The sequence below is a fragment of the Hemiscyllium ocellatum genome, chromosome 8 (genome assembly GCF_020745735.1).
Source record: "Hemiscyllium ocellatum isolate sHemOce1 chromosome 8, sHemOce1.pat.X.cur, whole genome shotgun sequence".
Taxonomy (NCBI): Eukaryota; Metazoa; Chordata; class Chondrichthyes; order Orectolobiformes; family Hemiscylliidae; genus Hemiscyllium; species Hemiscyllium ocellatum.
Genome location: NC_083408.1, coordinates 100,503,355 through 100,525,787, shown reverse-complemented (window position 1 = coordinate 100,525,787; position 22,433 = coordinate 100,503,355). Strand labels below are relative to the sequence as shown.

The window sequence follows — 22,433 nt, the reverse complement described above, 5'->3', positions numbered from 1 at the left end:
CTTTTACCACCTTTGCTGATCTTAATGAAAGGTCTAAACCCTGGAACCTGCAACATCCATTCCTGACCCTGCTCTATCTATGTCTTCGAAGCGGCCACAACATCGAAGTCCCACGTACCTATCCATGCTGCAAGCTCATCTAAAACTATTCCAGATACTCTTATGTCTGCCAGCACATTCCTGTGACCATGAAATCCTGTCCATATCTTCCCTACTCTCATTCTCCTGTGTTCTGGAACTACACCATAGCTTCCCATTCCTATAATCTACACCTAATTCAGTTGCAATTCAACTTTCCTTGACTTTGTCGTATGTTTTAGTTCTCTGAGGGGTTGCATATACAAAGGTTTGTTTTCTAAGGTGTCAGTGCTGGATGGTTTGCATCCACTGTCAGTATTCCTTGCAACATCAACTGCCGTTCCCTTAATGCTTGTAGCTGGGTTAGGAATGCAAAGTTGATATTTTTAATCAATCTATCCAGATGTTTCATGATACACCTTCGCTAGTGTGGTTTTCCAGGTTTAAACTAGGTTTTCCAGTTTAGAAGTATGGACACTACTACTGCAGTATAACAACCTGACCAACTGCAAAACTCTAATAATGTACCTCAACGAAATTGATAATCGTTTACCTTTAATGTAGTAAAATGCTCCCTTGTATATTTCTGCAACTGTATCTACTTATATGTTGTGAAATCATATTTTGTTGAAACTGGTCCAACTTTAATCATGTTGAATCTTTGCAGTTTCATGTTCAACAGAAGTCACAGATCATAAAGCACTCCCTACCCAATCCACAAATTCACATATTAACTTAAAATCTGACTTTGAATAGTCTCTGCTGTAAAGGAATTGTCTGGAGAAACAGAAAACATTGAGAATTGAAATCCCACAACTTTATTTAACACTTTAGCATCAGCACAACTTTTAATAAATTGTGCTTATATCTTCCAGGAAGTTGTTTGTGATGATGTGAAACAGAAGTTAAGAAATGATTTGTATTCCGTGACCTAGGATTTTAGCGACAATGAAGCACCTTTCGTTAACATAATATCTTACAATCAGCCATATAATAATTACATAGAATCTGTTATTTTGTGACCTTGAGGCCAGCTCGAGCTGCTGTTTCATATTTCATATGAAAGGTGGCATCACCTTTTTATTTATTCATGGGGTATGGCATTGCAGGCTAGATCAACATTTGTTGCCCCTTCCTAATTGCCCTGGAGCTTGGGATATAAGGTCACCAACAGTGTTGTTAGCAAGGGAGTTCCAAGGCTTTGCTCCAACAACAGATAAGGAACAGTAATATGGATTCCAGTCAAGATGGTACATTGCGTGGAGGGAAACCATGCAGCTGGTGATGTTTCCATGCGACTGCTGCCCATGTCCTTTGAGATGGTAGAGGTGATGTTGAAGAAGCTGTGGTGAGTTGCTGCACTGTATTGTGTAGATGTACGAACTACAGCAACTGGTGATCAGTGAAGATGGTAAATGTTAAAGATGGTGAATGAGGTGCTTTGTCCTGAAATTTCCCAATTGCTATTAGAGTTGCACCCATCTAGGCAAATTCCATCACACGCCTGACTTGGGTGTTGTAGATGATGATCAGGTAACCGGATTTAACTACCTTTGCTCCTTAATCTTTGATACCATTAATTAAGAAGTATTTATTGGTCTCAGTCTTGGAGATTTCAATTGATCCAACAACCACAAGAAGAGAAAATTGAAGTTTCCATGGCCCTTTGTTAAGTAAACAGTTTCTGCTGATTTGTATGACTTGTAATTTAAGACTACAACTTCAAAGGCTTTCTTTTACTGATCTGTGCCACACTGACATTGCATCCAGGTCCAGCTCAGGCATATTTTACAGCTGTTCACTTTTCAATTGACCTTACTTGCAGCTTCGGTGAGTAATTTGTCATAATTCAGTGCCAGCACTGCCCCTTCAAACAGCAGAAATTATTTCCTGCTGCAATACACACTCTGAGAGTGTTCCTGCCTCTTAACCAGGCACTCAGGGTTGAGTCCCCCATTTCAGGCCTTGTTCATTACATGACCAAATGGCCTTCAAATCCTTCCAACATGCCTATGGCAAGTAATAGGAGTTGGGCATACTCTGAGCAATCAGGCATTCCTCAAGCTATTACCTCTGGATCCTGGCTAGCTACCTGGTATATGAAAAATCAGCGATAGTAAGCTGACATAATCATATGTATTATCTGTCTGTGTATCGCTAATGGGGCATCTAAGAATTTTTTCATAGAATCCCTACAGTGTGGAAACAGGCCATTTGGCCCAATAAATTCACACTGACCCACCAAAGAGTATGCAACGCTGACCTATTCTCCAACCCTATTACTCTACATGTCTCCTGACTAACGCATCCATGAGCACTACTGGCAATTTAGCACGGGCAATTCACCTAACCAGCATATCGTTGGACTGTGTGAGGAAACCAGAGCACCCAGAGGAAACCCATGCAGACATGGGGAGAATGTTCCAACTCCACACAGGCAGTCACCCGAGGCTGGAATCAAAGCCTGGTGATGTGAAGCTGCAGTGCTAACCACTTGCCCACCTCTGCCACACCAGGTTTATGTTCTGAATTGTCCCATCATTGGTAGCCATGTTTTCAGATGCCCAAGGTCTGGAATTCTGTCCTTAAATATGTTGCTTTACTTATGTAAAACATTCTAAAAATCTTCTGATCAAGTATTTTGTCATCTGCTTCTAATAATGTCCACATTGGAACCAACGACATAGGAAGGGAAAAGGTTGAGATTCTGAAGGGAAATTACAGAGAATTAGGCAGGAATTCAAAAAGGAGGTCCTTGAGAGTAGTAATATCTGGATTACTCCCAGAGCTACAAGCTAGTGAGGGCAGGAATAGGAGGATTAAGCAGATGAATGCATGGCTGAGGAGCTGGTGTATGGGAGAAGGTTTCACATTTTTGGATCATTAGAATCTCTTTTGGGGTAGAAGTGACCTGTACAAGAAGGACAGATTGCATCCAAATTGGAAGGGGACTGATATACTGGCAGGGAGATTTGCTAGAGCTGCTTGGGAGGATTTAAACTAGCAAGGTAGGGGTGGGGGACTGATGGTGGCGATGTGGGACCCAGGAAGAAGTGAGGAAAGAAATCAATCTGAGACTGGTACGGTTGAGAACAGAAACAAGTCAAATAGTCAGGGCAGGCAGGGACAAGGTAGGACTAATAAATTAAACTGTATTTATTTCAAAGCAAGGGGCCTAATAGGGAAGGCAGATGAACTCAGGGCATGGTTAGGAACATGGGACTGGGATATCATAGCAATTACAGAAACATGGCTCAGGGATGGGCAGGACTGGCAGCTTAATATTCCAGGATACAAATGTTACAGGAAGGATAGAAAGGGAGGCAAGAGAGGAGGGGGAGTGGTGTTTTTGATAATGGATTGCATTACAGCTGTACTGAAGGAGGATATTCCCAGAAATACTTCCAGGGAAGATAATGTGAGGCGCAGCAGTTTGGAAAGTTGAATTTGGACAGGACATATACACTTAGTGGTAAGATCTTGGAGAGCATTGATGAACAAAGAGATCTTGGAGTACAAGTACATCGTTTCTTGAAAATGGAGTTGCAGGTAGATAGGATAGTGAAGAATGTGTTTGATATGCTTTCCTTTATTGGTCAATGCATTTAGTAGAGGGCTTGGGAGGTCATGTTGAGGCTGTACAGGATATTGGTTAGGCCACTTTTGGAATACCTGTGTGCAATTCTGGTCTTCCTGCTATAGGAAGGATGTTGTGAAACTTGAAAGAGTTTAGGAAAGATTACAAGGATGGTGTGAGGGCTGGAGGGTTTGATCTATAGGGACACACTGAATTGGCTGGGGTTATTTTTCCTGGAGCGTCGGAGGCTGAGGGGTGACCTTATAGAGGTTTCTAAAATCATGAGGGACATGCATAGGATAAATAGACAAGGTCTGTTCCCTGGGGGAGGAGAGTCCAAAACTAGCGGGCATAGGTTCAAGGTGAGAGGGAAAAGATTCAAAAGAGACCTAAGGTGCAACTTTTTCACGCAGAGAGTGGTGCATATGTAGACTGAACTGCCAGAGGAAGTGGTGGAGGCTGGTATAATTACAACATTTAAAAGGCATCTGGTTTGGTATATGAATAGGAAGGGTTTAGAGAGATATGGGCCAAATGCTGGCAAATAGAACGAGATTAATTACGGATATCTGGTTGGCAGGGAAGAATCTGTTTCCATGCTGTACATCCCTTTGACTCTATGTCATGACATTGAGTTGCCATCAGGAATCTTTTTAAAGTGGGACTCATCCATTTCTATCTTATCTTGTTTCCTATTGGAAAAGGGTGTTTATTGATTAGGATCATTTGAAATAGTCTCAAAAGGTGGGTTCCTATTTTAACTATTAAACAGGTTCAATAATTTGCTTTATGCAAAAGATGGAACATGAAAGATGGGAAAGCTAGTAACATCGATGTTCAGAACAGAATTTAGTGTGAATCAACATTTAATGATGAAAAGGAGGAATTAATACAGTCCTGCAGCCCTGTCAAGTCTAACCATAATGATCAATTGTTGGCTATTTGTGTGTCATTGAGTCTTTCTGAATGGATGGGAAGTGAGCAGCGGCCTCTGCTGGCCAAGGAACAACATGTACTTATTGTGATTGGGGCTTGAAAGTGGCTGAAAAACCACAATCCAAGAAGACGCAAAAAAAGCCTGCAGAGGATCTGAGGTAAATCAAACATTACGTGATGTCATAGGCTGCAAACCATTGGAGTTAAAAACATTGGGAATGTAGGAGTCAGAGGAAAACTGGGTTAGGGTGAGAAGTGGTTTTCACCATCTTGAGTACAATACAGAGATTAAAATAAGAAAGTGGAGCTTGTAAGGTATCGTACGTTTCAGCACAGGTGAATCAGGAGCATATGAGCACTGACCACGTCTGTATCCAAAAGCAACTAGGAAACTATTAGAGAGAAGCCATAATGAGAAACCCTGTATTTTCTCAAGAGTTAAGCTTACAGGGTAAGCTTAAGGTACATGGTGGCTCAGTGGTTAGCACTGCAGCCTCACAGCACCAAAGATTTGGGTTTGATTCCTGCCTTGGGTGACTGTGTGGAGTTTACACATTCTCCTCGTTCTGGGTGGATTTCCTTTCACAGTTCAAAGATGCGCAGGCCAGGTGAATTGTCCATGCTAAATCGCCCATAGCCTTAGCTGCATTGGGTAGGATAGGTGAATGGGTTTGGGTGAGTTGCTTTTCAGAGGGTAGGTGTGGACTTGTTGGGCTGAAGGGCCTGTTTCCACACTGTAGGGAATCTAATATAAAATTTGACATAACAAAAAGTTACAATTTATCCAGCAGAAAAAGGTGAAATCCAGACTAGGCATCAATGAGTAGGTTATTGCTGAGCAGAACTTAATAGTGCTGTTTATGACACCTTCCATCTCTTTGCTGATGGGGTGGTAACTGACTGGGATCGATTTGTCCTACGTTTTGTGTACAGGACATTTTTGGGCAATTTTCTGCGTTGCTGGGTAGATACCAGTGTTGTAACTGTACTGGAAGAGCTTGGTTAGGGGAGAAGCAAGTACTTATGCCATTGTCAGGACCCGTAGCCTATGCACTATCCAACCATTTTTTGACATCACATGGAGTGAATTGAATTGCTGGGGACCACTGGAGGAAGCAGCGATGGATCATCCATTCTGTTCTTCTGGCTAAAGATTGCTGGGAATCCTTAGATTTACCTTTTGCACTGATGTGTTTTGCACTACCTTTTGCTCTTCCATTGTTAGGATGAGGATATTTGTAGAGCATCCTTCTATAGTGAGTAGTTTAATTTTCCACTACCATTCATGACTGGATGAAGAAATCCCCAGTGACATAACAGCCAACATTCCACTGGTTTTCTCTATTATCAGCTAAAATTGAATGCTTGCTTTAAGATTTAAATCCGTGGTTTGTAGCTTTCTGCCATCTTTCACCATTTACAGAAATATTCAGCTCCTCTATTCTTCTTGCCAAAGTTGAAACTCACATTTCCCTATATTATAGTCCAACCGCCAAGCTTTTGTCCACTTGCTTAACCTGTCCATGGCCTTTGGCAAACTCTGTCATCCTCACCACTTGCCTTCCCACCTATTATTGCATTATCTGCAAACGTGGCTACAGTATATTTAGATTCCTCATCCAACTCTTTATTTTATATATATATATAATATATATATATATATATAGAGAGAGAGAGATATTATACTGTATTATGTTAATAATTGAGGCAATATTATTAATTACAGGTTGCCATCCTGAAAATGCAACTCCCACCTCTTATTCCAGCTCTTGATTGGTTTGACAATCCTCAACTCCAACACTCTAGTGTCTTCCCTTAAGTAGCATGTGTTGTTCCTTATCAAAACATCATCTTATAATCCAAATACATTTCATTGCTGCTTTCCTTTATCTTGCCTTTTACCTCCTCAAATGAATTTGACTAAACGTGTGAAACACAATTTTCCCTGCATGATGCCATGTTGACTCATCCTTCGAAGAGTAACTCACTTAGGCCTGTCCTTCTATTCTCTCCCTGCAATTCCCATAGCCAATCCGCTTTATGTACACATCCCTGGACACTACAGGGTAATTTAGAACAGCCAATCCACCTCCACACCTTTTGGACTGTGGGGGGAAACCTATACAGACACGGGGAGAACATGCAAACTCCACACAGATAGTCACCTGATAGGAATCGAACCTAGGTCTCTAATGCTGTGAGGTAGCAATGCTAACCACTGAGCCATTGTGCTACCCCAGATCATTGGGGCCATATTAGCTCCTGAAAGAGATATCTTGCTAGTCCCATTCTCCAGCCCTATCTCCGCAGCCCTCTAAAGTCATCACTTTCAAACATATATCTAGCTCTTTTGAAACCTCCTATGGAATTTGCCTCCAACAGTCTCCCAGATAGCACATTCCAAATTCTAATCACTCTGAGTAAAGAAATATCTAGCTCAGTCCTAGCTTTCTTGCTGACAATCATGAAAGTGTGACCCCTAGTTACTGACATAAAAACTAGTGGAAATAGAATATCATTCTTTCACCTGTCAAAATTGTTCATCATTTTCAACACCTCAATAGAGTCACCTCCTAATCATCTCTGCTCCAAAGAGAATAAGCCCAATCTCTCCAATCTTTACTTGTACCTAAAATCTCTCCTTCCTGGTATTATTCTAGTAAATTTCCAACAAACTTGCTCAAGAACTTTAACATTCTTTGTTAAATTAGGAACACAGAACTGAACACAATACTCCAAATGTGGTCGGATCAATGTTAAAGTGGAGCATCACTTATATTCTAAGCCTCTATTTATAAGCCCAAGGATCCTAGAAGGCTTCTTAACAACTGTTTCAACTTGCCTGGCCACCTTCAGAGAATCATCCACATGAACTCTGAGGTGACTCTGCTCCTGTACTCTCCACAAAGTTGTACTATTGATCCTGTATTGTCTATTCATGTTTCTTCTACCACACATTTCTCTGCATTGAAATTCATCTGCCAGGTTTCTGCCCATTTGGCCAACCTGTCAATTCCTTCTGAAGTCAGTGCCATCCTCAGTGCCATCCTCAATTCACTATTCTCCATAGCTTTGTGTTATCTGCAGATTCTGCCCTCAGCACCCATCTCCAAATCATAGTCATAGAATCATGGAGATGTACAGGAAACAGAACCTTCAGTCCAACTCATCCATGCTGACCAGATATCCTAAGTTAATCTAGTCCCATTTGCCAGCATTTGGTCCATATCCCTCCAAGTTATGTTCTATGTTCTTCCTGTGCACGTACGCATCCAGATGCCTTTTAAATGCTCTAATTGTACCAGTCTCCATTACTTCCTCAGGCAGCATTTTCCATACATGCACTGCCCTCTTAGGTCCCTTTTAAATCTTTTCCCTCTCATGTTAAATCTATACCCTCTAGTTTTGGACTTTCCTCTTTGGAAAAGACATTGGCTATTCACCCTATCTGTATCCTGATGACTTCGTAAACCCCTGTAAGATCACCCTTCAGCCTCTGACACTCCATGGAAAATAGCCCTATTTATTCAGCCAGGACCTCAAAAACCATGGTCTGAACATTGATATGTGGGGAAGACCAATTTCAACCAATCCGTGATCTGAGAAATGCCATCTATACCTACCTTCTGTGACCTATCTTTTAGCCAACATCTAATCCATGCTGCCAAGGACCTATTAATCCCATTTTTAATTTGCTCACCTGAAAGTTCAAATGTACAACATCCACAACAGTTATGTTGTGGATGGCCTTCAACAGTTATCCCATTGTGGATGTCAAGCTGACAGGTATGTAGCTTCCTGGGTTATCCTTTGTCCCTTGCTTAAACAACAGTGTGTGCATTTGCAATCCTCCAGTACCTCAGGACTAATCCTGTGTTCAGAGGGGCCTAGAAAATTTCTGTCAACAATTCCACAGTTTGCTCCCTTAACTCTCTCAGCAATCTAGGATTCATCCCATCTGGGCCTGGCAATATCTCTACCTGGAGTGCGCCTACATTCTTAGCCTCTTCTTTATACATCATTGTACTGCACAGTTGCTCAACACCTATATTTTAAACCAGGCCATTGTCAGCATCTTCTAAATTGATAAAGATAGAAACAAAATATCATTTAGTATGTCTGCTACATCCTTTGCTTCAGTGAGCAGCTTAACTTTCTGTTCCTAATAGGTCCCACTCTGTCATTCACTAATGCTTTACCACTGGTACATTTGAACAATATTTTATTATTTGTTTTAGTACAACCTGAGTCCTTTCCTCATGCTTCCTCTTAGCCTCTCTCCTATTGCTATACATCACATGCTTCTATTCTCTTCTTTATTTTCTCATTAATATCCTGAATCAAAAACGATACTCTAGCTTTGGATACCCTGTATTTATTTTTCATGGGTATATACCTAGCTTGCACACTATTAATCTCCCTTTTGAAATTTTCCCAATTTTCATCCATCAAAATGTATTTCCAATCAATTTGCCCAAGTTCAATTTTTAGACCCCTAAAATCTGCCCATTTCTCATCTGTGATATTAATCATTGACTGATTTTTTTAAAACCATTTTTTAGCCTCAATTGAACCTCATGTGATGATCACTTCTTGCCAAATGCTTCCCCATTTTGACATTCTCCACTTGCCTCACCTTATTCCCTAGGACCAGCTCCAGCATAGCCCCTGTCCTGGTAGGACTGTAAATGTATGGCTCATTGGAGGAGTTTCTCCCCATCTGCACCCCAGACTCTACTTTTTGCCCCAGGTTACCTTAGGGTAATTGAAATTACCAACTATCAGAACCCTACTAGTCCCACAGATTTCCACAATCTGCCTACAAATACTGTCTTCCAGTTCCTCTTTATTATGTGGAGGTCTGTAATAAATAGTCAACAAGGTAATTGCTCCTTTCCTCTTTCTCACCTTCAACAGTATGGATTCTAATTCAGGAGCTGTATATTTTTCAAGGGTGATGATACTATCTTTGACCAAGAGTGCTATATCTCTTCCCCTTTCACCCACTCTGTTTCTACTGAAAACCTCATAACTCAAGATGTTAAGTAACCAGTTCTGTTCTGGCTTGAGCCACATCTCTGTTAATGCTACTATGTCATATTTTTCCAGAGCAATTTCCGTTTCAAGTTCCTCAATTTTGTTCACTGTACACCTATGCTTACACATACAATTTAACTATGTCCTTCTCTCTTTCTTGCCTATTGGAGGGTGATCATTTCTTTGTTCAAGGTCAAAACTCAAACCTTCCCTTACTCACCATCTTCTCTCTTTTGCCCTCTCTGATATTTCCAAAACTGGGCCCATTTATGAACCTACACCCCCACCCTTCCTCAACACACACACACGTTTATATTCACCACAATTACACTATTTATACAAATCTTCTCGAAACTCTCTAACGCTATGTACTTTCTCAGTCAGAATAGTTAATTTTCTACTCAGGTGAAACCCATCTCTTTGAACAGCTTTCTCCTAATCCAAATGCCCAAAACGAAACCCCTCCTTTCTATATGAGCCCTTAGGCCCACACATTTACCTCCCTGGTCTGCCTTCGCCTAAATGGTGTGAAGCTTGTGGCACAGATAGAATTTCTGAGATCAATGTTCTGGGAAGCCCTGTATTTCAATCTACTCCATAACTCTTGAAACAGATCCTGCAAGACCTCCAAGCTGTCCCTCACTATGGTTTTGGTCCCCACATGAACCCACTACATTTGCTTGTTCAACCTCCCTTTCCAGTTAGTTCAATATGTCTTTGAACCCTTGCACCCAGGAGGCAACATACAGGCACATGATCTTAGCTGCAAACTAGACTGTCTGTCCCTCAAACTATTGAGTCACCCACTACTACTATCTTACTAACCTGCCTACCAGTCTCTGTCATCCACAGTCACCTCAGTTGCTGTGGTTTTCCCTGAAGTCATCCACCACCTACTTAGTCATGTGCTCACTGAACAGGCATTTAAACTTTCAGACCTGTTAAGACAGCTCCAAGGAGCTCTTGATTTCTTGGACCTGCTGTATCTTTTCCTTTGGACAAATGCTCACCCACTCACCTGCCATTTTTGTACTCCTCCTTGCCTGCCTATCATGTTGTGAAGTGACTGCACTCGCATACAATTGATCCATAAACCTCTCTCCTTCTTGTATGGTACATAGCGAGGACAGTTGCTGCTCCAAATCAGGAACATAATCAAGAACTCTTACCCTCTGGCACTTTATGCAGATGGAACTGTCTCGATGTCTTGTGCATTCTATGCCTCACACATCACAAACATTCCCAGAGTCCTTACCATCTTTACTGGTCAAGATGATGCATAGTTCTGCTGTTTCAAAGCTACAAACAATTTTCTAACAACCTCTGTCTCTCTTTTTAGTTCAAAGAGGGAGTGAGGGAAACACTGCTGTTCTTTGACACCTGGCTGTTTACGATCCCCTCCTTAGTTGTGGTGACCTCTTCCAGAATTCTTACCAACACCCCCATGTCTAAATGCTCAGCTATTGCATTCTTTAGACTCTTTCTCCCCTCAATAATAGATGATAAGCTACATAGCCTATAGTGGAGATGTTTGTCTGTGACCCTTTTAAAAAAGTTGTTAGATTTTTTCCAAACTTCAGGAACTTTTTCAGAAGTAAGGATTCTTGGAAGATTAGTACCAGTGCACCCACTAACTCTGTAGCTACTTCTTTTAAATACCCTATAACACATCCCATTTTGTCCTGGGAACTCAGACTTTAACGCCCTTAGTTCCTCAGCACTTTTTCTATTGTGAGTTATTGTAATCATTTCCTCTCTGCCTTTTGCTCCTTGATTATTTAATAATTCTGAAACATTAGCATATTCTATTGTGAAGACTACAATGAATTCATGAAACTCCTGATAGCCTAGTTGTTCATTATTATTTCCTCCAGCATTTTTTTTGCTTTCAAATACATAAAGAAGAACTGAGACGCAAAAGACTCTTATGAATCTGAATATCAAGACAGACTGTAAGTGTTTCTCTACAATCCAAGAAAATGATATGGGGAAAGTCAGTCTAGATTGGGGAAAAGAATTTATGTGGAACAATATCTGGCTGGTGGAAATTGCTGTTTAGGTATTTGTATTGAAATCTTTATCTTATATGATAGCTTTGTTTAATTTTTCTCTTTTGTGTATTTAACTTATGTTCTTTGTTAAAGAACATCTGCAACCTCCTAAAAATATTTTAATGACTAAACACCTCAACAGACAACTGCAAAATTAAAACATATAATCTATGAAGCCATGTTTAATGCTGGCTGGGATCTGAATTATCCAGCATTACCATCAAATATGATTGTAAGTGGCCCAAACAACCTCCTTCAGTGTTTGTAACAATTCTGTGATTGTGTGAATTCATAAAATGATAAAAAGGCAACAGAAGAGGGATAAATAGTTTTTCTTTTTTAAAAAAAGTAGATAAAAGAATTCATTCATGACAATTACAAATGTTCTTCAGCAACAATAATTAGCTTTTGACATTTTAACAGAAAGCAGTAATAAATTTAGCTGTACTGTGCATTGCACAGTTAACAATGAGGCATAGACTTTTGACTAATGAGCAAAACATGGGCATTTAGCTAAAATAAACAGAAGAAGAGATGCAGGAAGTTCAACTAATGACTGCTTGCAACTGGAGGTAGACAGACAGATGGTCACTTAACCATTTGCCCAGCCGCTCTATTCACTCCTCCTCACCCATGAGTTTTCCACAATGGATACCAAGCTCCAGAGACAGAACTGTGAATACTTTACAATGAAAATTACTTATACCATGATGCTAAACATGGAATCACTGCAGCAGACAGCATGTTGCAGCAAACACCAGGATAGAATACATGCACCATTAGCATACCAGGCATTAAGTGAATTATTCCCTATTTCAGTAGCCAGTAAGACTCCAGAACAATACATTTATATCAGATTAACCAGCCCTATGATATAGTTTTATTGGGAGACATTACAAAAATCAGGTAAAATCATTGTACCGAATCCTGTCCTGTCTGTACTTTAAAGCAAAAGATGGTTTCACTTGTTCTGAAAAAAGGACAGAGAACATGGAATTGGAAGGCTAGAAAAGGAAAGTCACTCAGATTGAAGTTGTCAATAACAACTATCTTCATCTGTTCAAACAGCTGACTAAGCAGAGCAATCCAAGTCCTGAAAGGAGTAAAAGCTTTAACCACAGGTTTGCACACTTACAGATGTAAGAGACTAACTTCTGTAATGGCTCAGAACCAGTAGGCGTGTAAAGACCATCTTATTTCTTTTTCTTTGTTTACAATTGTGGACTGGAAAGAGAAAAGAACTGGTGTAAAATGCAAAGAGATTGCTGCAGTTCTTTAAAAAAAAGCAATCTGACACCGATTGTAAGTAGTGTTTACACAACTACTTCTTGGACTCTTGTGATACAGTGGTCATGTCCCTACCTCTCAGCCAGCAGGCCTGGGTTCAATACAGCTCACAACATCTCTGAACAAGTTGAAAAAAACCTACTTCAAGCAGTAGTGAAAGTTTAATTTTCGGTTGAACTGGAATCAGAGTGTGTACAAAAGGAGCTTTCGCTGGTAATAAGTACCTGATTGGTCAATGGACTTGTGACTGGTTATTGATGACAAAGGCCTGCCAACAACTATATGATTGGGTCCCAGGTAACTGAAACGACTTGGGAAAAAGAAGTTAATATCAGACAGTCAACATGGGGCTTTGTCAAGGGCAGCTCATCTCTGCCAAATTTAATTGTGCTCTTTGAAGGGGTGATGGTAGCGCTGGGGATGTTGTATAGCTGAACTTTCAGAAAGCATTTGCTACAGTGCCACATGGCAGGTTGGTTAGCTTTTCTCAGATTGAAGACTAGTTGAAAACAGTGCTCCCCAGCGATCAGTGTTGGGACCTTGCTTTTTCTGATTTACACTTAATCGTAATGTCCTAGGGAGTACTGCTGAACAAAGAGCCCTTGGAATGCAGATTATTAGTCACTTGAAAGTGAAGTTACAAGTAGACAGAGTAGTGAAGGTGATGTTCGGTACACTTGCCTTTATTGGTCTGTGCATTGAGTATAGCAGTTGGTAGGTCATATTGAGGTTGGACAGGATATTGATTAGGCCACTTTTGGAATTGTGTGTGCAATTCCGGTCTCCCTGGAAAGATGTGGTGCAACTCGAAAGATTCAGAAAAGACTAACGAGAATGTTGCAAGGACTGGATGTGGAGGGTTTGAGCTATGGGGAGAGGCTGATTAGTCTTAGTGTAACTGGCTTAAATGTGCCTTGTAGATATCCAGTCTTAGCTACATTCTGCTGTTGCTCATGGCTGCGAAAATTGTTAAGAGTCAGCATAGGTACGCAAATTCCCCGATCGTCCGGTTTTCTGTATCAGACACTGAGGGGTGATCCAACAAAAGTTTACAAAACGATGAGGGGCATGGATAGTGTGAATAGCCAAGGCCTTTTCCTCAGGATAAGAGAGTTGAAAATTAGACGGCATAGGTTTAAGGTGAGAAGCAAAAGATGTAGTTTAAAACATCTCGAGCCTCAAGGTCACTAGTTTACTTTTCCCTTAGCAGTTTTTGTAAGCAGTGGCTCTTAACTAGTAAACCTGAGAGTTAAAGCATGTGAACCTACACACCTTGTGTCTTGTTGCTATCAGGTGCCAAAGGAGAATCAAGGATTACGACATCTTGGTAAGCCAAAGGAATCACAATAAACCCTGTCTTCCAAGTCTTCTCTCCCTGCCCATAACATACATGTTGTTTCTGCCCACATGCATGTGTAGAAGGGGAGTTTGTAAAGGGTTTAGAATTTCAACTAGTTGTGTCATATGCAAATAGCTCACAATTATTTACCCATTTATTCATTACAGATAGTAATCTTTGTTAAATGTAGAGTTCTATTCTGTCAACCTGGGGCTAGTAAAGTGGGGAATTCTGTGTATTAAGAATCTTTAGTAATACTTCGGGGGTAGAGGGGCTTGCTTTCCAGAGGAGTGACATGTAATAGCTATCAAAATGCAGATCCTCATTCACTGACACATTTGAATCAAACTGCTTCAATGTTTTTTGTTAAAATTCTGTAAGATATTTAGAAAACAGCAGTCCGGCAGCTCTGGATTATTGGAAGCTCAGTATGCGACCTCACGGGATAGTGGGACATAGGTACATGCCCAGGACCCTTTTCTCATCGAAGTTCCCAAATGTCTGATCTCACTCTGCCAGATACTTCTCCATGATAGCAGGGGGAAACAAGAGACGTTCTGACAAGATTTCACTACTGATCCAATTAATCAATAGGCCCCATTTTAGTTTTAGCATCATATACCTTGATACATTTTTGAAATTCAGGCAAAGGCAGTTGGGGATTGCCAACTCTGCCTGTATTTGTGAGCTCAGGAGAAGTAGCAAATCTGATCATTTGGTGTAGAAAGTGGTTATTTGCTACAGAGATGCAAAGAGAAAGATGAATACATTAAACCACAAAATTGAGAGTCAGGGGATTCCTATGGACGAATAGGAGCTGGCTACCAGATAAAAAGGGTTCCTTAACCAGGAAGAGCCTTTATGTCTATGTATATCTCATCACAAAAATGATTAATGTCACTTCATCGAGGTTTAAAATTCACTGAAGAATGTCTGATTGGTTCTTTGCCAACACAGGCGTTGTTGCAGTGAGCTGAAGGGACCCATGACCAGTTTTAGTGTTAGTGTAACTGGCTTAAATGTGCCTTGCAGACCTCCAATCTTGGCTACATTCAGCTGTTGCTCATGGCTGCAGAAACTTTAAGAGTCAGCATTGGTGCATCAATTCCCTGATTGTCCAAGTCCACTCTGTTCTCCTTCCGAGTTTCTGTTGTTAGGTAGAGGATTTTCTGCAAATCGCCTCATCTATAAGCATTCAGCTTGGTCCAGTTGACAGTGCTGAAAAAGGAGTGAGATTTTATCTCCTGTGCTCCATTCTCACCAGAACCAAGCCGGCAGCGATAATCCCACTGCAACAACTAGGAGAAGGGAGAGAGGAAAAAAAATCAAAGTGAAGGAAATCTAGCTTTGTTTGTGCTCGAAACAGGCACACAAAAGGCTATAAACACTGCTGGAAATAGACTGTTAACAGTGTGGAATTATCACCTCAACACTCCCAAGGACCAGCTTAGCCTGTTGGATGGCTGGTTTTTCAGTGTACAGCAAACCTGTGTTTAATTCTCTCACTGGCTGAAGTTACCACAAAGCATCTCCCCTGTCATTTGAGATGTGATGGCCTTCACACTAAACTACCACCAGTCATCCCTCTCTAATCAGAGTGTAGCTTTACAGTCCAGTAGACTGTGGTAACTTTAGCTTCTTTTTAAAAACATATTTCCCCATTTTCTACCAAAGTCACCAGAAAAAGAATCATATCATATATGCTTTTCTCACAATAAATGTTTAGTTAATCATATTGTGGATTCCAATGTTTGTTTTCAGACCCTCCTACTAACTGAAGCCATCACTTTAATGACCAAGGTCATTCACCTTTCATTAATCTTAAATCATGGTGCACTACGACTGCGGACTTTTGAAACCATCAAGAACATCCACGTAAAAATGGTGTGTAGCTCAAAATAGATCCTGTTAGATGGATAATTCCATGCTCTCATCCATTCCTCAGTGTAGTCTGCTGTTTGTTGGTTAGCATAGGCTGAAAGGTTGGTTTCTAGGCTGTATGACTCTATGACTATGATGTGGTGATACTGGAGGCCTGGCTTTTGGGAAGGGTGATTAATATGAATGCAGGCTTGCTCACGGACCTACTTCCAGAACCTCAACCTGAGCTACGAATCTTCTCAAAACTCGGGTGATTAATATTTCTAGTTTCAAAATATCAGAAAGATGGAAAAGGAGGATGAAAAGAAGGGAGTCTTTTTTTTGAAGGAGAGCATGCAATACTGGAGAGGAGTACATTTCAGAGAGTTCAAGGACACAATTGATTTGACTAGACCTAATGAATAATCAGCATGCAATTTGACTGCCCATTGTGATACATAGACCATCAACTAGTGGAAAGGATGCAGAAGAAACGATCTACAATAAAAATACAGAAAGGAGTAAAACATCAAAGTAGTTATAATGAGAACCTTAACGTAGTCATTTAATATTGGCTGTTATAGCAGTAGTGCAAGGGGCAGTGAGGAACCCTATACATTTTGGGAGAATTTTCTCCTGCAATACATGCCCAGTGTAACAAGAAAGGAGACACTGCTACACCTTTTCTCGGGAATGAGATGGGCCAACTAGACCAAGTGACAGTAGCAAACATTTAGGAGACAGTGGTCTTTGTATGGTAAGATCTAAGATGATGGGAGAAAATAGCATTCTTTGCTCCAGTGTAAGGGTAATCAATCAGCAGAGAGCAAGCTTCAGCATGGAAAAACCCAACAGACAGAAATCAAAGCTGGTGGGAAAAACAGTGGCTGATCAATAGGCTACCTTCAAAATGGAGACGCTTTGGACACAGTCAAGATGTACTCCCTCAAAAAAAAGGAATGATAAAACAAATCCAGAGCTCTCTGGATGCCAAAAACAGCATAAATTAAGTTGAAGAGCAAGAAGTGCACTTGTGACAGATGTCATTACGAGATATAGTTGAGAACTACACAGAATAGAGAAGGTCCAGAAGGGAGGTGAAAAAGCAAATGCAGTGAAACAAAGCAATTATGAAAGAAGACTGGCAGCTAACATGAAAAAGGAAAACCCTAAGTCTTCAATAGGATTATCAACAGTAAAATGGTGATTAAAAAGAATTGGGGTCAATTAGTGACCTAAAGTGGCATTAACATAAAGTCAAGCGGAATGGCTGAAGTGTTAAAGGATTAATTTGCAACAGTGTTTACCTATGAAGCAGATGCAACCTAGCCATTCTGACAAGAGGAAGAAACCCGGTCATAGAATCACAGAGTCATAGAGATGTAGAGCATGGAAACAGACCCTTTGGTCCAATCCATCAATGCCGACCAGATATCACAACCCAATCTAGTCCCACCTGCCAGCACCCAGCCCATATCCCACCAAACCCTTCCTATTCGTATACACATCCAAATGCCTCTTAAATGTTGCAATTGTACCATCCTCCACCACATCCTCTGGCAGCTCATTCCATACACGTACCACCCTCTACGTGAAAAAGTTGCCCTTTAGGTCTCTTTTATATCTTTCCCCTCTCACCCTAAATCTATGCCCTCTACTTCTGGACTCCCCCACCCCAGGGAAAAGACTTTGATATTTATCCTATCCATGTCCCTCATAATTTTGTAAACCTCTATCAGGTCATCCCTCAGCCTCCGACGCTCCAGGGAATACAGTCCCAGCCTGTTCAGCCTCTCCCTGTAGCTCAAGTCCTCCAACCCTGGCAACATCCTTGTAAATCTTTTCTGAACCCTTTCAAGTTTCACAACATTTTTCCGATAGGAAGGAGACCAGAATTGCACACAATATTCCAACAGCGGCCTAACCAAGGTCCTGTACAGCCGCAACATGACCTCCCAACTCCCGTACACAATACTCTCACCAATAAACGAAAGCATACCAAACGCCTTCTTCACTATCCTATCTACCTGTGACTCCACTTTCAAGGAGCTATGAACCAGCCCTCCAAGGTCTCTTTGTTCAGCAACACTCCCTAGGACCTTACCATTAAGTGTACAAGTCCTGCTAAGATTTGCTTTCCTAAAATGCAGCACCTTGGATTTATCTGAATTAAATCCACCTGCCACTTCTCAGCCCATTGGCCCATCTGGTCCAGATCCTGTTGTAATCTGAAGTAACCCTCTTCGCTGTCCACTACACCTCCAGTTTTGGTGTCATCTGCAAGCTTACTAACTGTACCGCTTATGCTCGCATCCAAATCATTTATGTAAATAACAAAGAAGGCCCAGCACCGATCCTTGTGGCACTCCACTGGCCACAGGCCTCCAGTCTGAAAAACAACCCTCCACCACCACCCTCAGTCTTCTACCTTTGAGCCAGTTCTATATCCAAATGTCTTGTTCTCCCTGTATTCTGTGGGATCTAACCTTGCTAATCAGTCTCCCATGGGGAACCTTGTTGAACGCCTTACTGAAGTCCATATAGATCACATCTACTGCTCTACCCTCATCAACCTTATCAGGTCCAGTGGCTTTATCCACCTTTACCAGTTTCAAGACATCCAGCACTTCCTCCTCTGTAATACGGACATTTTTCAAGATGTCACCATCTATATCTTCAATATCCTTTTCCACAGTAAATACTGTTGCAAAATACTCATTTAGTATCTCCCCCATTTTCTGCGGCTCCACACAAAGGCTGCCTTGCTGATCTTTGAGGGGCCCTATTCTCTCCCTAGTTACCCTTTTGTCCTTAAATGTACTTGTAAGAACTCTTTGGATTCTCCTTAATTTTATTTGCCAAAGCTATCACATGTCCCCTTTTTGCCCTCCTGATTCCCCTCTTAAGTATACTCCTACTGCCTTTATACTCTAAAGATTCACTTGATCTATCCTGTCTATACCTTACATATGCTTTCTTTTTCTTAACAAAACCCTCAATTTCTTTAGTCATCCAGCATTCCCTATGCCTACCAGTCTTTCCTTTCACCCAAGAAGGGTTTAAAATTCACAGATAAGCTATAAAGATAACATATTGGTTAAGTTGTTGGTACTTAAATTTAATTAAGCACCAGGACCAGAAGAGATGCTGAAGGAAGCAACTGTGGAAATTTCAGAGACACTGGCAATAATCTTCCAACCTCTTTTAGATTGAAGATGATGCCAGAGGACTGGAGAATTGCAAACATCAGGCAAGATAAAAGTCATGGAGTAAAAAAGGACACAGTAGCAATATGGATGCAAAACTGGCTGAGAAAGAGGAAATGAAGAAAAATGGCAGATGGGCATTTTACAAGCTGGAAATTGTGGGACTCTCCAGGTGTTAGTACTGGGACCCTTGCTTTTCCTGTTACATAAGTGATTTAAACTTTGGGGTGCAGGGGACGATTTCAAAGTTTGCAGATGAGAAGAATTGAGTAAATGAAAGCCATGAAGAGGGGGGTGAAGAACTTCAAACAGATAGTTACACTTTGACAGAGTAGGTAGATAGGTAGCAAATAATTTTCAATGCAAGTGTGATGCATTTTAGTATAAAAGGACACGGTTTTTTAAAAAGGGTGTGAAGAATCCAAGACACTTGGCTATAGATATACACAGCCATTAAAAAGGTAGCAGGACTGGTAGAGAGAGTTGTTAATGAAGCATACCATATTCTAGGCATCATAAATGGGGGTAGAAATTACAAGAATTGGGAGGTTACAACCACTGTATGTAAAGTACTGGTTAGACCTTAGCTGGAGAATTATGTATTGTTTTGAAAAACCACGCTTTGAGTGAAGGATGTGTGTGTATTGGACAGTGTGGGGAAGAGATTAATGATAATGGTCCCAGGGTTAAGGCAATTCTGTTATGAGGAAAGACTGGAGAAATTGGAACTGATATTCCTGCTGAGGGGTAGGCTAAAACGAGAGCTGATAGAAGTTTTGAAAATCACAAGATCAAGTGGATAGGAAGATTTTTTTTTTATTTCCACTCAAATGGATTGAGAACCAGAGGCCCCATTTTTAAAATGTTTTGCAACAAAAACAGGCAACCTCAACATTGAAAAAATGATATTTTCACTCAGCAAATAGTAAATGTATGGTATGCACTGCTTGGAAGTATGGAGGAGGCGGGTTCAATTGAGGGATTCAAGATTGCATTAGATAGTTACTTAAACAGAAACATGCGCAGGGTTATGGAGTAGAGGCAGGAGAGTTAAAATGCTCAGAGAGGCAGTGTAAACAAGCTGGACCAAATGACCAATAAAAAAAATGTGACTATGAATTTGTGTAGAGGCTGAAGGTCCTTTTAAAGATTCCAATCAAGCGATGTTGATATCAGTTAAGCAAAATGTCCATGCTAAGTGATATCACTTTATGAAATGAATTGTCACCAATTTAGACATACTCAGGTCTTTCTCACTGCTTTAGGTTGTTGCCAAAGAAAATTAGCAATCTTGAGAAACAAATAGAAAGCACACACAAGAACAGAAATTGCTGGAAAAGCTCAGTGGGTCTGGCAGCATCTATGCACAGAAATTAGAGTTAACGTTTTGGGTCGAGTGACCCTTCCTCAGAACTTAGTAGTCAGTGCACAGATGTTGCCAGACTTGAAGAGCTTTTCCAGCAGTTTCTGTTTTGATAGTTTCTCAAGATTTCAGTTTAATATCTATTGTGAAGGCAGCTAACTGTGACAATGTTACTCTCTTTGCTTTTGCACTGAAGTTGGAGACCGTGGCAGCATTGTTTAAAGCCAACAATTGATTGCCCTCAAAGCAAGAATGCAGTCAGTTGTTGACTTTAAACAATGCTGCCAAAGTCTCCAACTTCTGTGCAAAAGTAAAGAGAGCAACATTGTCACAGTTAGCCACCTTCACAATAGATATTAGACTGAAATATTGTTAGGGTGAACCCAAAAGATTTTTTGGAACTCTCAAGAGTTGCTTCTTGATGCGTGAGTCAATGTTCTTCCCTCAATTGATGCTACCAAAACCAAGTCATTTCATTTGTACTTCAGGGTCCATAATGTGTCCAAACTGTCTGCAGCACTAGTCTATAAAAGCTTAGCTAGACTGGTGCTCTTTGTCAGATCTGAAGCACAGAAATCTTGATAAAGTGTAATATAAATGGAAGAAGTTTATTTGTATATAGATATTCCAGACCATGTTAAGCTATATCTGAATCATCATTCTTGATCACTTTATTCCGAAAGTGTCTTCCAATTTCAATATTTCCTGATCAACCTGCTTAGATATGTTATCACACTCCTCTGGAGCAGGTGGGACTTGAACTCTGGATTCCTGGCTCAGAGGGTAGGTAAACTACCACTGTGCCACACGAGCACTTGACTTCAAATGCTGAGGAGAACAATCTTGATGTACACAGCACAATGAACTAATTGGCACCCTCACCTGTTGGAGAAGTGACACTGCTGCAGGACTGAGATGGTCCGGGAGTTTGAGCTGGGTGTAAGGATGGATTCTGGAAGGGTAGCACTGAGACAGGGTCTGGGACAGACAGAGATACAGAACATCAGTTTACAATACTGAGAAACACAATTCTGGGTAAATAGTCCTTTGATTGTATTTCTTCAGCAGGGGTATAACGTCTGACAACTATTACATTTAAAAAAATCACTTGGTTAATGAGAAACTCAAAATAAGCAATTCACACTTAAGAGTAGATTCAAATTGGCTGAACTATAGAAAACAAATGGATACTTGTTGAAGGAATCAAACCAGGTGCAAAATAATCAGTTGGATATTCTAAGGGTACATGGAGGCTACTTTTTTTTTCTAATTTGGATCAAATGACTTGCATTTGCAACTCAGTCAATTGCAAGTTTGTCAACTTTGCAGATGAGTGGCAGTAATACGCCGAAAGAACAATAGTAGGTTCATGGAATGCTTACATTAAAGCAATGACTTCAAGAAAAACATGGAAACAGTGCTTCAGTTTTGATTGGATTTGAATAGATTAAGGGGGAAGGAGCAAGAAACTTTGTTTTGGTTGACTTGAATTGCTACAATTCGAAATGATGCAAAACAGCCATCAAGAAATTCAACAGAATATAAAAATAAGTTTGACAGAGCTGTGATAAAACCAGACAACGTTCTGGTCAGAGTTCATCCCAGTTAACGCGGCCCCAAAACACAAGGTATTGTACCAGTCAAGGAACCGCAAAGCTCAGTAGGAACATTGGTAGCTTGAGCTTTTGTGTTGCAAGCA

General features: G+C 40.7%; 1 protein-coding gene across 2 annotated transcripts in view; it reads right to left on the bottom strand.

Moving 5' to 3' along the window:
- Positions 1-12,055: 12,055 nt before the first annotated feature.
- rps6kl1 (ribosomal protein S6 kinase-like 1) overlaps positions 12,056-22,433 on the bottom strand; it is a 37,896-nt gene continuing 27,518 nt past the window's right edge. For both annotated transcript variants that reach the window (XM_060829387.1, XM_060829388.1), the window contains exons 10-11: positions 21,617-21,712; positions 12,056-15,603 (exon numbers count right to left, since the gene is read on the bottom strand). In XM_060829387.1, the coding sequence (XP_060685370.1) occupies positions 15,487-15,603; positions 21,617-21,712 (213 nt within the window). In that variant the 3' untranslated portion in view covers positions 12,056-15,486. The remainder of the gene's footprint in view (positions 15,604-21,616; positions 21,713-22,433) is intronic.